The sequence below is a fragment of the Cupressus sempervirens genome, chromosome 3 (genome assembly GCF_028749045.1).
Source record: "Cupressus sempervirens isolate cs-2001-9-10 chromosome 3, ASM2874904v1, whole genome shotgun sequence".
Lineage (NCBI taxonomy): Eukaryota > Viridiplantae > Streptophyta > Pinopsida > Cupressales > Cupressaceae > Cupressus > Cupressus sempervirens.
Genome location: NC_143120.1, coordinates 160,020,135 through 160,046,918, shown reverse-complemented (window position 1 = coordinate 160,046,918; position 26,784 = coordinate 160,020,135). Strand labels below are relative to the sequence as shown.

The following is a 26,784-nucleotide window of genomic DNA, read 5'->3' as shown; positions in this document are numbered from 1 at the left end:
TTGCCAATCGTTGTTCTTTGAAACTTGTTTGGCCTAAGGATAAAATTAGTCGTTTTGGAAAATTAAGCTAAAATCGGGTGAAAAACAAATCTAACCATCTCTCCTAGCCCAAAAGTGTCCAAAACGTAAAATTTTCTAAAATCGGAAATTTTGGACAACTCCAAAGATTTTGCCGAGGCAATCAAGAAAAAAGGGGGGCCCCAAAATTTTGGGGCGATGGTGTGAAAACCTCACAACACATAGTGGGGTCAACAAGTGAAGAGGTCAAAACCTGGATAGCAAGAGAGACCATTCAGAATCACCAAGTTAAAGGACTCACAAAGTTGGAGGAGGTGATGACTATAGCATGAAGGAGGTCAATGGCTATCCTTGGAGAGGCACTGAAGATTCAAGTTGTCACGATCTATCTCATGAGTACAAATCAAGTGTGTGCCCCAGTCATGAAGAGGAATTTGAAGATCTCTAGTCCATGCATCAAATCCCAAAATTATGATTTCACCCATGATCGAGAACTTGGAGATGCACTCATACAAATCCATAGAGGGGTCCCCATCCTCAGAAATGTGTATGGCATATAAGAGGAGGTAGGCTGAAAGCAGCAGACAACCATGAAGATATCTCTGTGATGGCAGTTGGTATGGCCAATATGGATCTGCATGAATCTAGTAGAGGTGTCAGAATGGACCATGAAGGTAATGGCCATCTCTAATCAAACAGGAAACACCCCTAGAACCATGAATCCCACTTGAAGCCCGTACCTCCTCCCTGCAAACTTTTAACCTCTAGTACCCAAAAAATTCGGGGAGAAGATGGGCGGGACTTTTATGAGTCTCAGTAATGGCCAAAATGTCAATACGCCCAATAGGATCTTGAAGGAGACCAAGAAAGGACCAAAGACTGCCATTGACATTCCAACAATTAAAGAAGAAAGTCGATGGAGGGCTTACTCTTGCCCAACTGCTAGTGAGACCTTCATTTGGCTATGAAAGTTGCCTCTACTCCCAATCGCAAGAAGGTGAATTCCAAATAACCGCTTTGAGATTCCAGATAACCTCCCACTTCCCATTACCCCTTGCCTCTACCACCAGACCCCTAAAATGTCTCAACTCCGCAGGTTGAGATCTCATGAGATCCTCATCAAGATAAATCTTAGTGGGAAGAGATAATGATCTCCTCTTCGCTCTAAGAGCTCATAACCCATCAAGTAGAGAGAGAAACCGAAGGTCAAGGATGTTATCAAGGTCGAACCACCATCTATCCAGCGTAATATCAAAGATGCCAAGTTGACCACTAAGGAAAGACTGAATGATTGAAATAGGATCTGTTGTGGTGTGAGAAAGGCCCCAAACCCTTAGGTTGAGCTCATAGGCACACCTCACTCTCTCCTCATCAATTTCCCCTAGACCAACTTTTCAACACTCGAAAGAGGTGTAGGGGTGTTGTTGCAAATGGAGGCCCATGATTTAACTTGATGTTTAGTTTAAGATAGTAGAGATGTATATTTAGCAATGAGTTTTGTCTTCTTATCTTTGATGGTGTCTAATTCCCCTAACTATCCAATGGAATAGTCAAACTGAGTTTTAATACCTGTTGTCTCAGAGATGAAAGTGGTGAAGAAGTTGTTGATAAGCAATGAATTCAAGTTCGTCTACAGTTTGAGGTCAGCAATAGTCTCGGAGAGAGACTAAACAGTACCCCTCAAGTTCTTATTGTTGACCTCTAGCTTGATCAACTTGTCATACATCTCTAATACATCAAAGATGGTTGTTGTGACTGTGGGACCTCCATAAAGGTGGGAAAGGAATGAGCAAATTGACTGGTAAGATGAGAACCACCAAGAGAAATAGTGGGCCAAACAACAACAACCCACCTAAAAAGAAGAGAAACAATGCATGGGCATGAGAGCCAAAAAGTAGTCACAAAAAGTTTTAGGTAGCAAAAAGTAAAGATCACGTCCAATGTTCATCCCCACCCAACTAAATGGAAGCCCGACACAGATGCATGCAAGAATGAGCACAAGACAAGGAAAGCACTTTCGAAGCCACCACAAAACAAAACAGCACACCATGGAGATGCAATAAAAACATGCCAGCAATAACTACCTAACGGAAGGAGAAATTGTTGGGAAAGGAGCACACAGGAGTACCCAGCGTCAAATATTATATTATCAATCCCTCTAAAAAGTAGAGAAACGATGCATGAGCCTAAGTCAAAAAGTAGTTGCAGAAAGTCTCAGGAAACAGACACAGACACATGAAAGAATGAGCACCAGACAAGGACAGCACTCTCGGAGCCACCACACAACACAATAGGGAGATGCACAAGAAACACTTTGGAAAACACCACTCGATAGGAGACGAACATAGCCGGAAAAGGAGCAAATAGTAGTATCGAGCATCAACAGAGAAGTTGAAAACAAGAACACGCCACAAGCAAAAGCAACTAGGAAAGACGGGACTAACAATGAGAGATAAGAAAAACACAACCTGGAGCACCACAAACACACCACGCACGAACGACGTCTGTGATCAATTACTCGGCCCGCGCAAAGTTCGAGGGAGCATTGCAGAGGCGTGAAGCAGTTGGCAAACTTTACTCTTTATGCAAAACCAACAAAGGGCATTCTTGAATGTTTTCCATAGAGGGCTTTCTTCATAAGCGTCGGTCGTAGAGGGCATTCTTGAATGTTAGCCACTTCCCAAAATTCTTTTTTCTACACTCCTTCCCCATTCTTAATCTATCCATAACACAACTTATGGTTGCAAAACTAGTAAGCTATATTCTTTTCAAATTGGGATTTAATGGTAGATATATTACCTCAATTCTATAAAATCATCTCCACTCATGAAAAATGAAAAATATTTAGCTAGTTTTGAATTATTTAAAATATTGCGATTATTTGTATGTTCCTGGTCTACAGCGTTTCCTTGCTTTCCACGTTTTATTTCTTGAAGCCACCAATTACTCACTATCTGTTGCTCCTTTTTCTTTAGAATTCCCTTATGTTGAGCTGTCTACCATTCTTTTCGAATTGCTAGGACTTCCCATCCCCCTTTTATTTCTGCAAGGTGTGATTCACTTTCTGCCTCCAACTTCCACCTTTGATCTTTACTTTAAATGGAGCCTCCACATTAATTTCTCATATTTCCTATCAAATTTTCCCACATACAAGAACTAATGTCACACTACAGTAACATACCTTGCAATGAGAAGATTCCCCCCCACGCGAAAGTTCTCCCACACATTCTGATAACAAGGATCCCCATTCAGTCCTCTAGGGACCTGTCACTAAGAGATCCCATCCAGTCAGCATCCATGGCCAATAAGAGGGTCAGTCTTCCCCCCCCCACTTCAGCAGAAGTTGGATTCCCCTGACTCTGAAAAGACATGGACTTTCCATCTTTGGTCTTAGTTGTCTCCTCGTTGTGGACCAAAGAAAGATCTAACTGATACATATGAACTCCCATTGGAATTGATGATCCCTCTGTTGGCATGTGGTAAAAATTAATTCAGGACAATGATCCTCAGTTGGCTTCTCTGATACTGATGATCTATAATATCTTAGGTAATTGTTGGCTATACTTGGTAAGAATTCGAAAAAATATTGTGATTTGAGCATGCAGTCTTATTATGGATATAGCAAGAAAATTTATGTCGGTTTCCCAATGTTCTATATTAATAGTTGTTGTTTGATATTTCTTTGTTAATTAGCTTGCAATGCTGATGTTGCCAAATTGTTCAATCTGGTTTCAAACCATGATTCCACTCTGGCTACATTTTTGTTGTAATGTTAGTCTTGTACTGTCTTTTAGTATTTTAAATGAGATATGGAAATTGTTTCTTAGAGAAATGGTGCTACCTTTTTTCTCCATACCTAATGATAAAGTCATAATATCCAACAAACACTAACACTTGCAAAAAACTCCAAAAATTTGACATGATTTTATAGCCATGTTCTTCTCATTGTGTTTTTATCATAAATGGATGTACACTAAATGAAGTTCCACTAGTAATTTTTTCATATCAAGATTGTAAGAATTTGCCTAAGGGAAAAATTCACCCAAGAACTAAGAACTCAAACACAAGCACAACTGTAGACCAAAAATGGATATGATCAGTTAATCAGAGTATGTCCGAATACATTGCTCTATTTAGAATGTGATGATCAACACACTAGGAGTGCCTGTATATAAAAGCCTCTCAGGAAGCACCTAGAATGTCTCTAGAAACAACCAGAAGATAAGACAACTAAGCACCTTATCCAACATTCTAGATAAATGGATAAGAATGACTAAGTGTCATATGTGTGTAGAAGATTCCTGTGTTGTAGACAACATGTGCTTAAAAGAGGTGCGGACCCCTGTGATGTCATCAAGACAACTCACAAGAGTGCACAAACTCCTAAGTGTCTCACAAATAAAATAATGCAAAATAATTAAATAATGCATTAACTTAAGTAAACTTAAGTAAGTGTAATAAGTAAATACTTATTTACACCAACACCCCCCCTTAAGTGCAACTTAGGGGATGCCCTTAAGCTTACGAATTAGGATGAAGATGCATAATGGGTCCCAGCTACTAGGCCATATTAGGTACCCAAGTACATAATGAGGATGCAAATCTCCCATAAAGCAGGGAAAGAGGGAAAACCTCATGGGAAAAACCCTCCCCCAAAAAGAGAGATGAATAAGGATGCATCGATGGATGGGGTAATCAAGACCCCCCCATTATAACATACATCCATGTATATACAAGAAAGAATGGAGAAGGACAAAACCTCCTACAAGGAAAAAGTCCCCCCCAAAAAAGAGAAGGAGACAAGGTAGTCCCCCCCCCCCCCCCCCCTTAAAAATAGAATGCCGATCAGTGAGAAATGCTCCAATTTAGAAGCTGATCCACAACCTTTGGATGATGTTCCTCCCCTTTGGAAGAAACAAGAGCAAGGGTACCTGTGAGATATGTCCCCTATATGGAGAAGGAATCTCTATGATGATCGGTGTCTCTAAAGCCTGTCCAAAAGTCCCTATGTCCATACTGATGATGGCTTCCTCTAAAATTGTTGAAGAGAAGAGCAGATCGAACAAGGAAGGAGGTAGAACCTGCTTCAGGAAACCAACAGTCTTCTCAACTGATGAAGAGACCTCCTGCAGATGCTGTAAAGAAGAATCCACAATCACGCCAATCTAGAAGGATTGATCATGTAGAGCATGGAGTTGAGGGTCAGAGTGGGCCCTCGCAACAACTGTAGAAGACTCCTCAGCAAAGAGAAGCGAGAAATCATCATAAAAGTCTCCCATATCTACTGTGTGTGACTCCAAGAACAGAACTGAAATGTCTGGCAAGAAATCATCACCTGGAAGACCATGAGTACCCTGCAGTGCTGAATTACATGAATCTGTCACTGCGGCAAAGGATGAAGTATCCGCCTCAAAAAGAAGACAAATGTCATCAATAATATCTCCCACATCTTCAATGTGAGACTCCAGGAACAACTGTGCAATGTCTGAAAGGAAGTCTTCGCATGAAGGTAGAGTAGGAAGACATAAAGTATCCTGCTGCACTGATTCCGAAGCATCTATGGCTGAAATAGGATCAGTAGGAGCAACAGGAGCTGGAGGTGTGATCTCATCTGAGGTTGAAGAAACCATAGCTGGAGTGACTAGATGTAGAAAGTCCATTGGAGATGGAGGATCGCATGGATCTCCATATGCTTCCCAAATAGACCACCAAATATCACAAGGAAAATGTGCCAATCTAAAAGGACCAAAAGATTCCCTACTCATACTTTTACGTTGAAATTGATTAAGCTTGATAATATATGTCCAATCAAAATGCGGTGGCATTGAATAGAGATAAGGAAGCAATCCTGGATGTTCTCTTAGATGGTCAATTATCAAAGTCCTCCATTTGTAATAGTTCCTTGTTGTCAATTGTGGTCTAATACCAAATTGACAAATCTGACAAGACTCCATGAGATCAATTAATGAACCCCCAAAGAATCAAAGAACCCCCCCTGAAAAAGATGTTGTTGGCACTTGAAAGCCACTTGCCAATTTAGGGCCTATTTCTGTCTACAAAACCTATAATGTGATTGCAAATTTGGAAAGTAGACAAAAAAATATGCACTTTCAAAAAAAAATGGAACCTGATTTGGAGTCCAGATGAGCCCGTACCAAGCATTTTAAGTGGCAAAATTCGAGATTTTGGAGTTGCATAAAAATTTAGAAACAAAGATCTCAAACCACTTGCACCAATGCGTAGATCACGAAATCCTACCCCAAAACAAAAAAATTGCTCGCAAAAAGGAGTCCGTATGAGGAAGATATCGCTGTTTGAAAATCGTTGTTTCTGTTATTTTTTTTGAATCGTCGCCACACCTCCAAAAACAAATGGCTCTAGATTTTGCCTCAGATGTCCGATTTGGATGAAACAAAATCTGATTTGGGAGTTTTTGGACCTTCTAAATGTGATGCAAATATTAGATTTGCACCAACAAGCTTCAATCTTCACCTGCAAAAAATCTCTCCTATGACCCTATGGCCAAAAAAATTTCGGAAAATAATGCAGATCTGAAAAAAATAGCAGAGATGCAGATGAAAAAATGTAGATCTGAGAATTAAATGTACAGATCTAAAATGATCATACCAATTCTGCAAATCGGTCCTTCAGGTGCCCATTTGCAAAAAAATTTGCCTCAATCGACTTTGGCCTAGGGTAGGCAGCTTTGTAGTCGATTTTCACCGAATCAGCGTTCTGGATGCAATGGTGAGGTCAGATCTGGTGCTCGACACTCCCAATTTCTGCAGTACTCCAGATTCAAGCTGAGGTGATGAAGCAAGAAAAAGGTCTCGAACGGCTTGTGATGAGAAAATCTCCAAGTTGCTCTGATACCATGTAAGAATTTTCCTAGGCGCAAAATTCACCCAAGAACTAAGAACTCAAACACAAGCACAACTGTAGACCAAAAATAGATATGATCAGTTAATCAGAGTATGTCCGAGTACATTGCTCTATTTAGAATGTGATGATCAACACACTAGGAGTGCCTGTATATAAAGGCCTCTCAAGAAGCACTTAGAATGTCTCTAGAAACAACCAAAAGATAAGACAACTAAGCACCATATCCAACATTCTAGATAAATGGATAAGAATGACTAAGTGTCATATGTGTGTAGAAGATTCTTGTGTTGTAGACAACATGTGCTTAAAAGAGGTGCGGACCCCTGTGATGTCATCAAGACAACTCACAAGAGTGCACAAACTCCTAAGTGTCTCACAAATAAAATAATGCAAAATAATTAAATAATGCATTAACCTAAGTAAACTTAAGTAAGTGTAATAAGTAAATACTTATTTACACCAACAAAAATAATATCCTTGGGATAGCCTTAGATTTTATTCCAAAATATTTTCATTAACGAGCCAATTTTGCAAAAGAGTTTCCTATAAACCAAAAAACCAAAAATCGGAATCAGATCGGAATTGGCAAGGCTTACTCGAATCGTGAATCGCCTAAATCTCCACTATGAATCGGCAAAGTGAAAAAACCCTTGAAATTTAAAGATTTTAACGATTTAAAACTTGTTGCATGCACCCTTTACTAATTATAACTAAAAAACACCATAACATCATCAAATAGAAGTTAACATACATAAACAAGAAACCTAATTGATAAATCCATCACATTTGCAAAATGTAAATTGTAGCATAAGTAAATAAAAATCATAGGATCATAACGAGTCATGACATAGATATATAGATTATAGTATTATAAATGTTGTCAATATTTATAAATTTTCATAACATTGTGAAAGATTATATAAATATCTCCAAGTTAATATTAATTTCTCTCTTGTAAATATATTCAATTTTTAAAAAATTAATAAAGATCAAATTTCTTTTACCTTTTAAAACATAAATGAAAGTATAAATGAGGAACAAGAATGTTTTTCATCATATTTAATCTCCTAAAGAAATAAATAAATAAAATGATAAAGAATAAAATAATATATATTAAAACATTACTCACCATTTTTACTTACCATTTCGCAATTTCTAGCATCCTCCAATCTTACCCTTGCGATTTCTCGTATTCGCAAGCTCTCAATATTAGGCTTCCTGATGTTGCAATTTTAAGTTAAAAATTAGGGTTTTCTGAGAAAAATGAAGCTCCTATGGATGAATATGCATCGATGCTAACATAAGAAAATGCAGGATTGATTTATGTTGAAAGGAAATTGCATTCTGATATTCTTCATGAATCGACATAGCTTCTTTAGCTAAATCTGGTGCTTGCATAATATTACATAAATCTGATGGGAAATTATGCTTGTCATTTTAACTCACTTCTCTCATGAATTCAAACATGATATAGGACGAGATTCAATTGTGCATCCATACTAAGTATTTGATGCAAATTCGTCGAAGAGATTGTCTAGATTTGGGAAGTATTTATCAATTAATGAAATTCCTATAATGAAATATTTGCTGATTTTTCGAGCCGATTTCAGGGGATTTTGGGCAATTTTTAGTAAATCGCCATGAATCACGATTTTTGCGATTTCTGACACAAATCGGCGAGCTGATTCACCAAATCACCATGAATCACTTGGCCTTAGTCAGACCACCAAATCGTCCAAATCGCCTGAATTGCAGCAATTCACGTTACTCTGCTATGAACTAAGTCACGAACCATTTTTTGTTCTAAAATTTTGGAATTTTCTCCAATGGTTGCTACTGTCCATGACCATATAACACCTTTACACTTTTTAAACATTCCTAAAGTTGCAATCTTATTACCTTGAATGGATAAAGATTTTCCTACGACTTTGAATCATGAATTATTATCTTAGATTAAAAAGACTCGCCCACACCATACATAATGTCTGATGGTTATAAACAATCATGACCTTTTTCCAGTCACCTCTAAAAGACAACGGATGAAGCATGTATTTGGTAGTATATTATGAAAAAAATAATAGAACGAAAAATATTGCATCTGGAGGAAGTATGAGAAATTATCAAGAAAGAGATGACTTCAACAGGAATAAGAAATTAAAAAACCCTCAACAAAGGAGCTGTGAAGAAGTGTTCTTCAGTCTTGCCAAAACAAAAGCATACTTATATGTATATAAATTCTTGGTGGAATGCACTTACTAGGGATACCCCACCTGAGCCAAGCTCGCACATTGTATTAACATTCACCTCAGCAACCAAAAGTCCTGTTACAACCTGCATCATTATTTGGATTCCAATGTTCAGAGAAACAAGAGTATCCTATAATGGATCAAACACACCTATTTTACTTGAAAAAAGATTACCATATACAACCAGCATAGCAAGCATGTTGCAGCTGATGCTAAAAATCCAGCTTCTTGGGTGACTGCTGGAATCGCCAAAATTCCTGCTCCCACCTGTGAGATCCAATAAAGCATGTTTGTATCGAAGTGACAAATATTGGAACAAGAATCTTGGCAATAGTTATTATAAGTTAAACTAACGAATTCAAAGATAACCTTTTTCAGAGATGCAATACGAAGGCAAAAGTTATCATTAACCTAGACAGAAATGTATGATTTTGAATTTAAACAAGCTTTCTTAAAGGATTGGTAAGGACTTACCCTTCCTCAACCTTTTATAGGGGGCAGGGAGCAGCATTGGGATATGGAGTTCAGTGGACAAGTTGAACAACACACATAGACCACTGCTTCTACTAATGTGCATCAATTATGTCTTGTAGAAAAATCCAGTCTGTTGTACCTTCACGATAATGTTGTGACCATGAGATTGTGAAATACTTCATATCCTTACTACCACCACCCCAATTTCTTGATAAAATGTCTTGTCTCTCTAGAGCACACCAAGCTGCATTTTTTATGGCAGTTGCAAATTGTTAACTGAAATGATCATCTACTAAGCATTGGTGATATGGAAACTGCACTGCTTATCCGATTTAATGAAGGACAGTATCATAAACTACATTTACAATTAACCAACGGCATGAATTATTCTTATGATACTGCTAATAAAATGTGATACTCAACACAGGTAAATTTTGTGATCTTTTTATAGTGTCATATTCGTAAATTGGCAGACATGAGATTGTGCATACTAATAAGCTACTCTCCCTCCTACGAGAACAAAAAATTATCAATGCTCTTAAAAACATGACTCCCTCTCATGTACTATCTCTCTCTAGCAATCCCTTCCATTTGAAAAGAAATATCTAATATTCTTTTGAGGACCCAAAATGGTGTGTTTGTCATTCGAGTGTTAGCTTCTTTGTGCTGTTATGTTTTGAGGTGTTGAGAAAACTTATTATTTGATCAAAAAAGAATATATGAATGAGGTCTTTTATTGGTTTAACCAACTATTCCAACTGTTAATTGAATATAATGATTATTATTCTAACAATCTCACCCTTCTTAATGGCTTTTTCTAAAGAACAAGCCAAGAAGCATTGAAATACTATGAATTTCATTGCTGCAAGTGGTTTGATAAAACATCAGTATGCTGCCCCTCAGTTTAATAACATTGCACTTGAATATTTTGTTGTTGACCATGTTCTTAAATATAGTGACACTTAACAATTATGATTTTTGAGGACAAAAAAAAGATTGGATTGTGAACAAGATTGAATACACCCTAATTGCTACACAACCAAATTATAAGTTGTTGCTTGGATATGCCTATTCCTAGCAAAAAGTAACCATATTGCTTCACAAATAACTCCATTTGTGGCATGATATCTTGCTCATGTAGAAGAGCAAGCAATACTGTTGTCTTCTTACTATCCCATACTGTTGGACTGGATCCCATAATGAAAACAAATCGTAAAGTGGATTTCCTGTCATTTACAGATCCAATAGTCACCATCCACGTATTCTGTCAAGAAAAAGTTATCATTCTAATTTTATTTAGGCCATGTTCCATGATGCCACAAATGTACCTTAATACTCACTTTGTTTCTTTCCAATTTCTATTGACACACCTTTTGTTCCTATACAAACCTTGAAAGATAGTTCATAGAATAACTGATATATGGCCCAGTGTATATCAAGAAAATGAGACTCCCAATCGACTTGCAATAAATTGTTATATACGCTCGAGGGAATAGATTTTGAGTGTGTGTGTGTGTATACACACACACATATTGTTGGCAAAATGTTCAACGCTCTCCTCAAGATTAGTGGCAAGGCTTAACTGTTTCGTGTGTACTATAAGTTGAGTTGTTGTATCGGGCATTGATAGATCGGTCTTTTGATGCAACGGAAACCACCAGTCTAACAAGTGGTATCAGAGTTTGGTCACATGCTCGAATCTCCTCAAGTAACACTGAGGGGGAGATTGTTGGCAAAATTTTCAGCTCTCTCCTCAAGATTCGTGACAAGGGATTAACTGCTTCCTATGTACTATAAGTTGAGTGGTTGGATCAGGCATTGATAGATTGGTCTTTGATGCAACATCAAACACCACTCTAACACATACATATTCATACATACATGTGTGTGAGTGTCTATAATTTGCAACTTTTCTAATGAGGATGTTTCTTTTTGAAGAGCAGAAATTTCACATACAATATGAAATTCTCTACTGCTTCTAGTCATCAAAGAATTATTTTGAGCACTAAGTAGTAATATAGATTCGGTTTTTGAATTTTACTGTTTATTTCATAATCTGGTGGATAAGGCATGCATTTATCTAGAATATTTTAATAATCATATATTTCATATGCAGAATTGGATTTTAGACATGGAATGGGCAATGGAGAAAATTTGCAATGCACTACGTAGTGGATCAAGTGAAATTTCACTTGGATAGAGAAGATTGTACTTGTATGAGTACTTGTAACATTTTAAAGTTTGTAATGTGATTGTATGAACATCCTAATGATTTAGCAAGTGAACACTTGTGGGAGTGCATATTCATATGAGACCAATATGATGGTAAATCTTACTACCAATTTCAAATTTTAGTATTATTAAAGTGATGCCTTTGATAAAGACACGTACACATGTTGTCTTTTAGTTTGAGGACATCACTGACACATGTGTGAGACTTGGAATCTCAGTTTAGTGAGAGTTGAGTACAAGTAAACAAAGTGATGATTATGGTGTCATAGATATCCATATATATACGAGCATTGGCACTGCATGCTCATGTATGTGGTTGATGGGTTTTGGCATTTATTTGTTCATTCTTATAGGTGGTGGTGTAGTTTAGTGTTAGGAGGTTAATCTCTCTCCTAGATGCTTGTTTAGTTTGATTTATATATTCAAGTGAAATGGTGTTTGAGTCTTGAAATCTAAAATTTATCTTCCTTGTTATCTTGGTTTGCATGTTACTAAACTGGTGGTGAGTTTGAATGTTGCATCAATTTGGGATCGACTACTTATGTAGTTTTCTGTGTTGGCAATGTTGAGAATAGTAGCTGCAATAGAGATCCAGTTACAAGATTACTGCTGTGGTTCCAAATTCAGTCGTCTCCTGAATTGTGATGTGCTAATGAAAGAAATTTCTTCCATAAAATCTCCTCCTTATATTATCTGTCTATCTGCAGTCTTCCTTGGTTCTGTTCAAGCTAGTCATATTAAAATGGCTTCTCATATTTATGTTGGTGCCTTTGTATATTGTTCAAGTTTGGACCAGTTTGTATTCATTTTTGGTTCGTGCTTCACACTTTCTATGTGGTATTTTCTTTGTGTTATGTAACAGGCAGTGTGGATGTTGAGTTTAATGATGAAGTGACACTTTAGTGATCCGCCTAAGTGTGTATGGCAGTGTCTTTGATTTCATATGTAACAGCAAGCGGTCAAGATTATTATTCACTACTGGAGAATTATCCTGAATATGTGAATATGTCTCCTTTGTATTCAGATTGATGGAGGTTAGAAACAAGAAAGACATGTTTTATTATCTTCAGATAGTATGCAAAGAGCCTTTTGTTTTTGGTGGTTGTCATTTTGTGATGGTGGTGTTCAATGATGTCATATATTATTGTTAGCTCCATTTGTTGTTGCTGGTCCATGCATTAGGAGAGGATTACAGGTTCTGTAGTGTTCTATTTACAGTGGGAATATATGTTCCATTCTATATAGAGTCCAGTGAATGATGATATCTTGCAGTCTAAATCTGAGGTCGTTGTTATGAAGATTTTATCTGAGATTATCTTCTTACATTGTTATAGCATCTTGTCATTCCAGTATATATTTTCTCAGTTTTGAAAACACTAATTGGTTACATTATGATTGATGTTAAGTATATGTGTTCCTTTTATGTATCGAGCGTAAAGCTCTGATCATTAAATGATCATTTGAGTCTTGAAGAAATTCTTATCAAGAGCAGAGTATTGTAAATTGAATTGAAGATTTCAATAAAGGAACAATTTTTGGTGGGCTGGGTTGTTTCCCTCTCTGACAAGAGGTTTTCCCAAGATAATTGTTTTCTTTTGCGTGATTCTCTTGCATCCAGCTTTATCTACTTTATTTCAGGTTCAAATTAAACAGGCCACCGATTAGTCGTAGTAGAATGACTCGGACACATATTTTCTATATCCATACGTCTTTTTATCATTGATGCGCATTTAGTTAAATGGCCTTGTCGGTGGGCATTTGTGCATTAGCATGTTGCATTGAATTGAAAGGGTGGATGATTAGAAACCCTGTGTAGTCAGTTGTTGGGACTAATGGGATGGTATTTATCAGTATTTTGTGGATAGGTTGGTTAGACCCTTTGGTGGTATCCTTCAGTTTTGACACTGATGTTTTGGTGGTGGTTTACTTCTTCCCTTGGAGATCTTGGTTCTATTTTATTTTCTGGAGCTGCTCATACAACAGTTGAGTGTGTGCAGACCACTGGGTGATCTTCATTTAATAGTTACTTCCAGTTATTCAAGATGTTAACATCTTGGTTAGCCATGGAGGAATCTTGAAGTCTTTGGTTGAGGCATTAGTTTATGACTTGTCAATTTTGATAGTCAATCCTTGGTTGAGATGATGCTTTGGTAGTTTATGACTAGTCAACTTTGAAAGTTGATCCTTGGTTCAGATGATGGTTTGATGTTGCACCATAATGGACTCTTGATTGCACATAAGAGTATTAGCATGATATAACTTCTCTTAAGAAAAAGATGTTCTCATTAGAGCATGTGCTCTCCAAAGAGGAGAAGTTGGATCATGATGTGCTCTTGACTTTGTAGTTGGAGTTTCAAAATTCATTTAGATGGTTATTCTTGGTATTGAGTACACCAGTCATGTGCTTGGGAGCTATATGAGAATGAGGTGTTGCATTTGGACCTTAGCATGGTTTGATTGATTGCTGTGCTGATGTATACTTGGATACTAGGGTGAGGTTGGAGTTATCTTGAGCTTAGAGAGATTTGTTGAGATAATTATTTTTGGAGATGGTAGTCGTGTAAGATGTAATTGCAAAATATTTCGATGGAGCACAAGAGCGTGCTAGAGATTCATGTGGTTTGTGTTGAAGTTTGTAGCTGCAATAGAGATCTTTATCTCTGATTTTATGAGTTGGAAATATATTTGTTATGACCATTATGGTCATCTTCAGCTGAAAGAGATATTTGTGATGGTAAAAGGACTTGCATAATACGTCATGCGAAGAGGCATGCGTATAGAAATATTAAGTGTTGAATATGTGGAAATATGAAGGGTCTTATTTTGGGACTTAAAAGACCTTTGTGTCTAAGATGAAGAGTCTTATGCAATCTATTTATATGATTGCTTGGTATATTGTAAATCAATCAAGTGGAAAGCCTTGTACTCAAATATTTTTATTATCAATAAAGTGATCTTTTCTTGTGTGGCTGGTTTTTCCCCTTCGTTTTAAAAGAGTTTTCCTAGGATATTTCTGTGTGTCTCTTGTATTTGTTTGGGTCCTTCTCTTTACTGTTATTCATTGATTTCTGGGCTCAAAACTTAACATAGTATCAGAGCCAGGTTCATAACAGTTTATAAGGAAATTATTTTATCTGCATATTCAGTTTTTTTTAATGCTTGTCTACATCATTCATTTCTCATAATGGTTTTTTGTGTGATTCTTGGTGTCAGCTTCTTGTTCTCAGATTCTAAAATTTTCATGGAATTTTGTGGTTACAATTTTTATGACTCAATCTGTTATGATGGGTTTAAGAAATTCACACGTGATTCAAGTTAATGTTCATATTGTCTGATTATAATACGGGCATTGAAACTTATTCAAAATCAAACTTTTGTATGCGCATTTTCCCATGGGATTTGGGATTGCGTTATGCAGTTGTTAGCGTTCTTCATGTTTGTGAAGCTTTTATGTCTCGGCATCACACGTATGTTTATGGGCATGATGTCGGTCTTTGTCCTTTGTTTACATTGATGCCTCATATTGCTATTTTTCACTTTTCGTGGCACAAAATTGGTAAGGATATCTGCGTTAGTTTCCAATGTTATTGGCATCACAAGTCCTAGTGTTATACCATTTTTTTCTTAAAGAGGATCAATCTGGAAGGTGTCGTATCAATGTATTTGGACTAACGTTTTATTACCTGAGAACTATGCATTCGTGAATGGCATCATTGCAAGTGTCAACTTGATCTACATTGCTGGTACTCAACTTCCAAAAGGACTTTCGATGTTTGGAGAGGGAGCTCTCATGTATGTCTAGCTATCTACATGTTGCAAAAGACCAAAGTGCGATTAGTGCTCCTGCTCAACTATGATTGTCATAAGTGAGCAATATATCAAGATGCAGAAGTCTTCACCGTTGCTGCTCTTCTAGTGTTTCTCTCTATATCAGTTCCCTCCAGGAAAGATCTTTCATGGGAAAATTAGACATTCATCTCGTAACCATCAAGAAGATGTTATGAATTTAGTCGTGTGTAGTAAGAGAGGCCATCATAATTATCATTGTGTGGCAGGTTCAGTGCATGTTCCGGATGCTATTCACATTCTGTGTATGGCTTCCTATTCATCGTGTCTCTCTAAGATTTTGATAGAAGCCTTGTGGATTTTGTTGATTCATCTCTCCGATAAGTTATAACTTATAATTGGCAATGTCACATAAGAAAGTCGTCACCATTTTTACCATGGGACTTATGTTTCTTTTGTAATGTCTCCTGGGTGACACGATGTCACATCAAGACGTGTTGGATTTGTCAGCTTATAAGGTTTCTCCAAGTCCATTTTGTTAGTAACAACTGTCATTTTGCTTCATCAATTATTGTGTGAAGTGCATATCTTTACAAGGGCGTGCAGATTATTTATATCTTATTATCGAAAAAAAATTTACCGTCGAGATGCTTGTCTCATGTGTCATCAGATTGGACAGCCTATGTGTGACTCATGTGCAGACTCTCCATGCTCCACCTCCTTCATCTTCTAAGAGTGAACGACATAGCACCAATATGGTATTGACGTGATTTCAAGTCATAATTCCTTAGCTTCCTCTCGATGTGACATTTATGAAGGGTAAAAGTTCTTTGACATCAGTTATTGACATACATATGTGTTAATCGTGTTTGGAGATAACACTTGAAGTCCTTCTCAAAGTATGGTTGTTGTTCATGGCTCAGCTCCTGTTCGAGGATGTAGGAAATCATTCTATTATGTGAAGAGACATTATTTTGAAGCAATCTCTAACGATTCTCAACTCAACCCCTGTGTGAAGCATTGGCTGATCAAATCTGCTATTTGCAAATCAGCTTTGCTATGTGTCTCACCGTTGCTATTGTCAAGCACATACGAGCCCTCACTTCCTACTTTGCAAAATTTTTTGCCTCAGATTATTAATTTTTCTCTAATCTCATGTAGGAATCAATAGGTATTGGGGTAATCATATTGTGACGTGATTATTTGTAAGGGTTCATGAGATTATTGCTATTTGTATGACCTATAATGCATCAATGAAATGATGGGAGATTTATGAATATGAGGATGTTGCATCTTTAGAGGGAGGCACCATCAACTATCTTCTTTTAATAGTCAAGAGGGAGTATTTATCGAATCCCTGCTAATGTTCATGTATTGCTAATGTTTTAATATAGTAGTTCTTTTGAGACTCTTTTTGAGATTGCATTTCTTGCAAGTTTATGCAATAGTCAGCCATCTTATTGTGGTGATTAAAAGATTTCCTTGCTGAGAGAGAGTCTTTGTTTAGAGAAATCTCGGCTATAAATGCATTCTTCTCTAGGAGAAGTTTGAGGTGAAAGCTCTTGTTCCACCCTCTTCTAGTAGGTATGGTGGACTACCCTCTGCAAGTAAGCATGGTGGAAATACATTTGTCTCTGGGAGAAGTTTGAGGTGAAAGCCCTTGCTCCACCCTCTACGAATAAGTATGGTGGACCACCCTCTACGAGTAGGCATGGTGAAAGTCATGTTTTTGACTCCATTCTATGTGCTTATGAAGTAACTATTGTGGATTATGTTACATTGTGATAACATATGTTATGTGAATTTATCATCTTTGGTTGCAGCTATGTGTGCGTGTGTGACTAAAGATCTCTCTCTCTTGCTAAGAGGGAGTGTTGAAGTTTGTAGCTGCGATAAAGATCTTTATCTATGATTTTATGAGATGAAAATATGATTGTTATGACAATTAACATCATCTTCAGCTGAAAGAGATATTTGTGATTATAATAAGTTAATATTATGTAAAAGGACATGTGTCATACCTAATGCGAAGAGGCATGTGTATGGAAATATGAAGTGTTGAATATGTGGAAATATGAAGGGTCTTATTTTTGGGACTTAAAAGACCTTTATGTGTAAGATGAAGAGTCTTATGCAATCTATTTATATAATTGCTTGGTATATTGTAAATCAATCAAGTGGAAAGCCTTGTACTTGCATAATTTTATTATCAATAAAGTGATCTTTTCTTGTGTGGCTAGGTTTTTCCCTTCATTTTAGAAGGGTTTTCCCAGGATATTTTTGTGTGTCTCTTGCATCTTTATGGCTCCTCCTCTTTCCTATTATTCATTGATTTTTGGGCTCAAAACTTAATAGTTTGATGGATGATTATGATAATAAATTTTGTCAATCAATGCTTATTCATTCTAGAAAACAAGCGAGTGAATGTTTAGAAAAGAGAGTTGTACACCATGCATAAGAGAGAATTATTTGATAATGTAAGATAAATATTTGTTTGGTTTGCATCTTTAGATATATGTTTAACCACATTTAATATTTATTTGGGTTCCACTTATAATGTTCAATATGACAATTGATTATACATTGATATGCAAGTTGAACATTGGAAAACATTGAAATAAATAGTATCAAAATTTAGATGTTGAAGTCAATGGTTTTGTGCATGTAATGTCCCCTTTTTTGAAATCGGAATTAATAGTAAATAATAATATTAAATTACAAAAAGAATATTAAAAATTAAGATTAAAATGTAAAATAATTAAATTTAAATTTAAATAAGATTAATGAATGATTGAAGGTCATGAAACGAAAAGTTTTGTCTTGCTCAAATGAGAGGTATAAAAGGGAGAGATGAGAAATTAATTTGAAGGGAAGAGGGAAGGAAGAAGTGTGAAGCATAAGAATTAAGGATTAAAAGAAGAAGAGAGGAAAGGGAAGAAAGTAAGGAAGTGACTTTCACAAGACAAAGGGTTGGGACACTTTGGAAGCGTGATAATTGTGAAAGGGTGTGACCATTGCAATGGGTAGACATGGTGAAGAGTTGTGACCCTCACAGAAAATGTAAAGGTAAAAGATTTTATTTGAGAAAGTGGTAACTCAATTCTTATGATATATATTATAATTTATTCTCAAGGCAACATTGGAAAGTGATGACTCAATTCTTATGACATATATCATTCTACTACTACCTACATGTCGTGCTTAAATACCCTTCAGAGGAACTCCTGAGAGTTTACAAAGATAGCCGACAGCCACACCTACAAAAATAATTAAATAAAAATGGGTTTGAGATATACTAAATCAATCGGCCCATAAACAATGATTTGATTATTTATTTATTTTATGATGAGAATATTACAGTCCTCCCATCCCAAAATTTGTGTGTCCTCAAGCAAATGAAATACCAGATGTTGTAGAATGTATTCACCTTTCCAAGTCGCATCGTCCAACGGCAAGTGTTTCTAGCATACCAAGTTTTTCCTCAAGGTACGATTCTGCAAAGTCTTCTCTCTTACATCAATGATCTCGGCCGGTTCTAACATGAGCTTCCCTTCTTTATTGAGTGGTGGAAGATCTATGATTACTATGATGTTCTGTCCCACAACTTTCTTCAGGCAGGAGACATGAAAGACTTTATGGATGCGGCTCCCTTCTGAAAGTTTCAGTTCATAGGCAACTTCACCGATGCGGCGAGCTATATGATAAGGACCATAAAAACATAGCTTCAATTTTTCTTTCCCTATTGCCTTCAATGAGGATTCTCTGTACAGTTGGAGCTTGAGATGGACCAAGTCTCCCACTTCAAAACTTCTCTCAATCCAATGTCTATCAACATTAATCTTTTGTTGATTCTGCACCCTTTGTAAGTTTTCCTTCAAGAATCTCAAGATGTCTTGCCCTTCCTGAAGCCAGACCCTCACCCTTGGTGCATGGATGTCACCTAGTACAATGTCAATAAATGAAAGGGGTTCAAACAAGTATAGTACTTTAAAGGGTACATCCCAATAGACATGTGATAAGTGGTATTGTAACAATACTCCCCCAGATGCATCCATTTGATCCATACCCATTGCTGTACTGGAACGTAGTTCTAGCGGAGGCAACCTCCCAGCCACTTGTTCACAATCTTCGTCTATCCATCTATCTGAGGGTGGTAGCTAGTATTTGACGACAATTCTGTTCTTGCCAAGGGAAACAATTCTATCCAAAAAATACTGAGAAACTGACCATCCCTGTCACTAACAATATTTTGAGGTAACCTGTATAGACAAAAAACTTCTCTGAAAAATAAGTCAGCTACCTATGCAACCTGGAAATCTAAGGAGATGGCAAAGAAGTGTGCATACTTTGTCAGTCTGTCAACTGCCACAAAGATATAATCCTTTCTGTTTACCTTATGAAGTCTGGTGATGAAGTCCATAGAGATGCTTTCCGACTTCTGTTCTGGTATAGGCAAGGGTTGCAATAGTTCGGCAGGTAAAGTGTGTTCCGATTTGTTTTGTTGGCAAACTGCACATTCCTATGCGTACTGTAATACATCTCCTTTAAGTCCCTTCCATGAAAACCTCTCCCTGAGCTGTCTATAGGTTTTGAGAAACCCCGAGAGTCCGGCCAAAGGTAAGGCATGTATTTCCTTTAGGATTCTCTACTTCAGCTTGGATTTAGGCACAAAGAATATCCGATCCTTACAGTAAATGATGTCATCCACCACCTTGTATTGGTCATCCTGAGTGTCGTTGTCCATTAACTTACATGCAAATATGTTTTTGGAATAGTTCACCAATAAGTGTGCTTTCCCAGTAAGCTAAAATTTGAGACAGTAGGCAGATGGCAGATTTTCTTGACAAGGCATCTGTAACCACATTGTTCTTTCCCTTCACATATTCTATGTTGAAATCAAAACCCTGAATCTTGCTTACCCATTTTTGTTGCCTCTCGTTTAGATCTCATTGCTCTAGAAAATATCTCAAACTATTATGATTAATATGGACAACAAACTTGGCACCCACCAGATACTATCGGAACTTGGTCAATGCATGCACGATGACCAACATCTCTTTGTCATAAATGGAATATAGATGCCCCGCTTGTGTAAGCTTCCGACTCTCATAGGCTTTTTATCTACCAAAAATGCACCCTGTTAAGTTTGCAGAAAACTTAACCTTTTGGAGTAACATGGAAACATTCCAGGGTTGTGGGTGAATCGTGGCTGGAATGAATCTCCGGATTCTAGGCCGACTTCCTATCTAGTATATCACTTTATACTATTGAAATTGAACTTTTGATGGAGGAAAAGGGGAGAAGGATAACAGAAAATGAAAATTTAAAACCTAAGGGGTGATGCACCAAAAAAGTATCCCTGAGATCTAACACATAAGCAACACCATGAAACAGCAATAACAAAACTCCCTTGCACAACTCAATAATCAGAATCCTTGCAAAAAGCTAATAAGAGGGCTAAAATAACAGTTTCTAAAAGGAGAATAGATTACTCACAATCCAAAAAACTGCTCTGTAACACAACTTTCAACCTGCAAAAACTGAAACCATCCTGTAGAAGGCATCAACATGACACACAAATACAGAAAAAAGAGAAGGCATAAGCTGAAATCAATGCCCAAAAGTGTTGCAGATCTGTATATATCTCTAAATAATGGGTTACAAAATGATCCCTGCTCCTGTCAAGAAGTTTGAAGAACTTACAAAACAGGCCCAGCAGAGAAAAAGAAGAACCTCTTAAAAAATGAACCCTCAACTCATACATATCCACCCTCCTCTCAACTGCATTTTTAGAGTCATAAATGCTGGGTTGGATTCAACCCCAAAGGCCAAATTTGAGTCTTCTCAAAGACTTCAAAAGGTGTCCAAAATCCCCCCAAAGGGCAAGGTCTGATAATATCACCAACTACCCCTCATAAATATGGTCATATCTCCTGCCAGACTCCAAAAGTCTCCAAAAAGCAGTAACTCCTCTGGCCTCCAAGTCCCATCAACACCTGACTCAATACTTAGCCATAATAATTTGCAAAATATCTGCTTTTAATCTTCTAAAGGAAAATTTAATATTTATTTCTTTGCACAATAATATTTATTAAACGATTTATATCTTGTAACAAAATATAAGGCGTTTAATATCTATTAAATAATAATTTATTATAATATAGTTTGTTCTTTTTATTTTAATAAGTATTAATTATTTTATATAAAATATTAGAGTGATAATGATAAATCACTTAATATTTTATTTAGAATAATTAGTATTTATTAAAACAATAAGGATAAATTATGTTATAATAATTTATTATTTTACAAAGAAAATAAAAGTCTAATAAAACCTTTAAAAGACTTAACAACATTATCATTTGCAAAAAATAAAATAACTAAGAGTCGAGCCAAGGTAAAAGGAAAGATGCTTTTGGTTTTTTTTTTTTTTGGATCACAAAAATGGCGTTAAAGCCTAGAGAAGGAAAAAATGACACAAGGCAAAAGCCTTTCTGGGACGTGTCATACAAAGGCAACTCAAACCCTAAAAACGATGTCATTTTCTTCATTTCGATATCATTGCAATTGCAAAAAAGAGGAGCCATAGCCTGAGGAAAGAGGAGGGTTTGAAGAAAAAAACCGAGCTTCCTAGGCCTTCTTTCCATTCCTTTCTCTGCATTTTCGTTGTCTCCCTTGCTATAGCATGCCACCATGGAAGAGATCTGCGCTCTCTCAGACACTGGGAGATATCTTGGAAATCCCTGCATCTTTTCGTGCTTGGAGGACGTCATAGCATATCTTCTCAAACCTAGTCATAAAAATGCATGGCTTTCTTGGGCTTTCGACCAGCGTTTGGGAGCTATTTCTTTCGGCTGGAACCATACCTTGTTTTGGGTATCTTGTAGCTGGGCTTTGCTGGCCGGATTCTTCATTCTGATCACGCATTTGTTTTCATTTTACTTTGGGTGGCTGCACTGAACCCTTCAAAACCTGGACGTGGGTTTTACTATGGATTATAACAGCAAGTGAGTTCCTTTTGCTTGTCTTGAACCCTGCACTTTACTGTATAATATATCCAGTATAAATTTGTTGTTGTATCTTGAGACGACATGCATTACTGCATACGAGGTTTTGGCAATCTATAACCATATTGCATTTGTCTGCTTGCTGCTGGTTAGAATTAGTGATATCTTCCTTCATCATGAATTGTGTAGCTATCATTGGTATGAAATTATTTGTCCATTCCATCAATATTTGCTGCGACTGCTTCTTTTCTATTTGAATGGTAAATTTAGAAAAACAAAATCATAAATGATTTTCCTTGGCTGTTGGTTACTTCTTAGAGATGTAGCGTGCTGATTGAACAAACTTTGTGAATCCTCTAGTGGACTACATGCGCTTAATGTCAGAATAACATTCATTTCAAGCTTAAATTCATTGCTAAGCAGCTGATTTGCATTGAGGTCTTCATCTTGGCCCACTTTCCATCAATGCCCACTTTCATTTTGTATCATACCAATACAATTTACATTTGTTCCCTGTGATGAATATAATGGTTTTGATACGAAACTCAAGCTCTACTGTGCAATCTCATGAGATCTACTGTTTCCTCTCGAAGTTTCAGTATGAATTGATGAAAAGTCTGACATATCTGCATAGAAATTTCGTTTGTAGAGTACCTTGCTGACTTCCAAGTATGAGATAGACATTTGAAAACCACTTTTTCTTGTTTGGTATTATGCTGTCATTGCATCATGGCATTGTTTACTGTTTGCAGTCCACTTTATATCTGCTCTATACTATTTCTTTGTAAGCCGTAACAAGCCATCAGATGATATTTAATTTTCCCCACAGATAATATAGATCCTACATCCCCCTTTAATTGCAGGATATATGTATGCTGAAACGATGAACTCCTATCTTCTTGCACTCTAGTTGTACATCCTTTTGCTGAATACATCTGTTTTTTGGAGCTCCTTGTAAACATATTTTCAGTAGCATGTTTTATATTTACAATGAAAACTCCTTGATTCTTAGCATTGCTTGAAGTATTTCTGTTGATTACTTTTCATGCTTTCCGGCAATAAGTTATGCATCTACGAATTGTAATGTCAATCATAATTATCTACTGTAGCCTTTCTGTGCACCCTATAGCATATCATCTACGAGGTTCGAGCACGGGCTCGTGACACTCATAAATTATCTCTCTGTGATGTGTATCTAAACATGTATAGTACTGTTTTTTGAGATCAATATGCTTACGCTTGATTATGATGAAAGGTTTCATATCAGAGAAATAATATGTCCCTTTAACATCATATTTTCTGATTTTTACATTAAAGCATTTAGAATTTATTCTACTGTTTTTACACGTATTCAGAATAGGAATTATATAGCATGCGTGGGTACCAAGTTGGTAATAACCAGTCATTGCTTAGATCGTTTAAGATCTAACCCCCATTGTTTCCCATGTAGGAGAACAAACATTACGGAGCCTATCAGATCGAGAGCTGGACCAGGAGCGGCAACAAGGATCGAATAACCAGTCAAAGGCTGAAAGGCAATAACTGGTTACCTCTGACTCTACTCTCTTATGTTGTATTTTTCTTATTTTCAATATGTGTAGAAGTAGTAGTCAGACTCACGGCTTGTGTGAGATTTCCATTTTGAGCATTTTCATATTCATTCATTTTATGTAAATATCAGTTGTATTTCAAAGATGAAAATACAAGGACATTTATATTCTTTTGGTACATAATGAATAACATTCGTGCACCTTTGATTACTTGCTCTTATACTAAAAATTTTACAAGTGTGCAAAATTTTAGTAACAAGGCTATAGGGTGTTTATCTTGTATTAATACTGCACCAATGCCCTCTCCGGATGCATCACACTCTAGAATGAATGGTTGAGTGAAGTCTGGTAAGGCTAGAACCAAGCAAGTGCTCATTGCTTCTTTTAACTTATCAAAAGTGTATTGTGTTTTTTCATTCCAGTGGAAGGAGTCTTTCTTAGACAGATCTATTAAAGGTGCGCTGAGTCGAGAGAGTCTTTTTACAAACCTACGGTAATAATTGCACAGTCCAAAGAACCTTTGCAACTCAGAGAACGATTTTGGTGGGGGCCAATCAAGGATAGCTTGAATCTTCTCTTGGTGGACCTGCACTTCATATTTACTGACAATGTGCCCTGGGTACAATTTTTTGTCATCCCAAATTCACACTTGGATTGCTTGGCGAACAAGGACTGAGCCTTCATGATCCCTAGGCTTCATCCAAATGTCTCAGATCTTCTTCCCAAGTTTTGGTGTAAATAAGGATATCATCAAAGAATACTAGTAGGTACTTATACAATTGTTTGTTGAAGTTATGATTCATGCAAGACTAAAAAGTAGTTGGTGCATTCGTTAACCCGAACGACATAACCAAGAACTCATAATGCCTGTAGTGACAACGAAAATTTGTCTTCTCCACGTCTTCTTCCTACATGCAGATTTGATGTATCCGAAATGGGATCTATTTTAGAAAAATAAATGGCACCATATAGCTCATCCAACAATTCGTCGATCCTAGGAATAGGGTATCTATTCTTTATTGTCTTCTTATTCAATGCACAATAGTCCATACACATGTGCATCATCTCATTCTTCTTTTTTACCAATACTAGTGATGATGCAAAAGGGCTAGAGCTAGGATGGATCCATTCTTTCTTGAGATGCTCTTGAATCGTCTTCTCAATCTCATCTTTGAATTTTTTGGGGTGGCGGTATGGCACAATGATAACTGGTTTGGCACCAGCTTCCAACTCTATGGTGATGCAGGAGAAGACAAGACATATTATGCTATAGGAACCAACATGGTGAAATATGCTACAGGAACTAACATGGTGAAATATGCTATAGGAACGACGATGAAACAATACTTCAGAATTGTGTGACAAAAAGATACAACAAAGATGATGCAACAGGAAGTTGTAGAAACTAGGAAGGAAGTTGATGCCATGTTTTAGTGTGCTTGTTAGTAGGATTAGAATTTATGTGTTTGTAATAAAGTCCTACAATGTGGTGGCATAAATGGAATAGTGATTCTATAAGCTCTCCAATTATAGCCACTTAGGACAAAGTTAATTTTCATTTTTGGTTGAGTCAGTTTTCTTTCTAAGTGTGTGTGTGTTTGAAATAATTAAGCCAATTACGAAATTGATGGCTACAAGCAGCTCCAAACAGATGGAAGAGTTGGTGCTAGATTCTAATTCCTGAACGATCCTTCATGATTTGAAAAACAGTTTTCATTTTCTTGTTTTGTGTCAACATTTCATCTTCCCAATCTTAGAGATGGGAAAGTATGAAAAAATGGATTTTGTAACAGAAAAGGGAATTGAACACAGCAGAAGAGAATAGAAAGATTTTTTGAGTTTTTTGGATTTTGAGTGGGCTTTCGATTTGAAAGTGTTTTTCTTGCTTTCTTCCCAAAATTTGGTACTCTAAATTTTGAGATCATGTCAACGACCTAATTGCGGAATAACAAAACACCCATTTGGTTCTGAATCCAAATTAGATTTGTTGGTTTTGAATTTGTTACAGGAAACTCGACTTTCTGAGTCATTGAATGTAAATACCTACTATTTTGAGGGTCGTGACAACATATGGTAGTCGTTTAGACTCTCTGTGATCTATTTCCTAGGATCGTGGGGGGTTATGTATTTTATTTTCATGCTTTCATTTGTGTTTATTGTTTCTGTTGGTTCAGTTTGTGTCTGCACGGAAGAAAACTCATGATCACAGTGAATATCTTCATGTATTCACCAATGTGTTGAAATCACATAACTGATATGTGACAGTGGTAAAGGTTATTCCAAATAAGGGACTCACAGATTTTGCTAGCAACAAAGAACTTCATGATTAAAGGTATGTCTGCTATTACGCTCTAAAATCACACATGCAGAAAGGTGGTATATGTTAGGAAATAGATTAATATTGTTTGATGGTCATTTTGTGATCAGTGTGGGTCCCCAGTTTTAGATTTGAAGGTGACCAAAACTATCTATGTATTTCAATTGCATTAAAGAGGAGTCTGGTCGATTTCCATCAAGTTGGTGTAGGAAAGCTAATGTTGCTACAAGAGGTCGAATGGGCTCTTGTCGCATGTTTGCATATTAGTCGGT

General features: G+C 36.7%; 1 protein-coding gene across 2 annotated transcripts in view; it reads right to left on the bottom strand.

The window, feature by feature from the left end:
- The window catches only part of LOC149565253 (uncharacterized), a 176,555-nt gene that overhangs the window by 124,274 nt on the left and 25,497 nt on the right, over positions 1-26,784 (bottom strand). The window contains exons 3-4 of one of the 2 annotated variants that reach the window (XM_089818797.1): positions 9,321-9,413; positions 9,157-9,231 (exon numbers count right to left, since the gene is read on the bottom strand). The exons of the other annotated variant lie outside the window; for it this stretch is intronic. Coding sequence (XP_089674923.1) covers positions 9,157-9,231; positions 9,321-9,413 — 168 coding nt within the window. The remainder of the gene's footprint in view (positions 1-9,156; positions 9,232-9,320; positions 9,414-26,784) is intronic. 2 annotated transcript variants of the gene reach the window in all.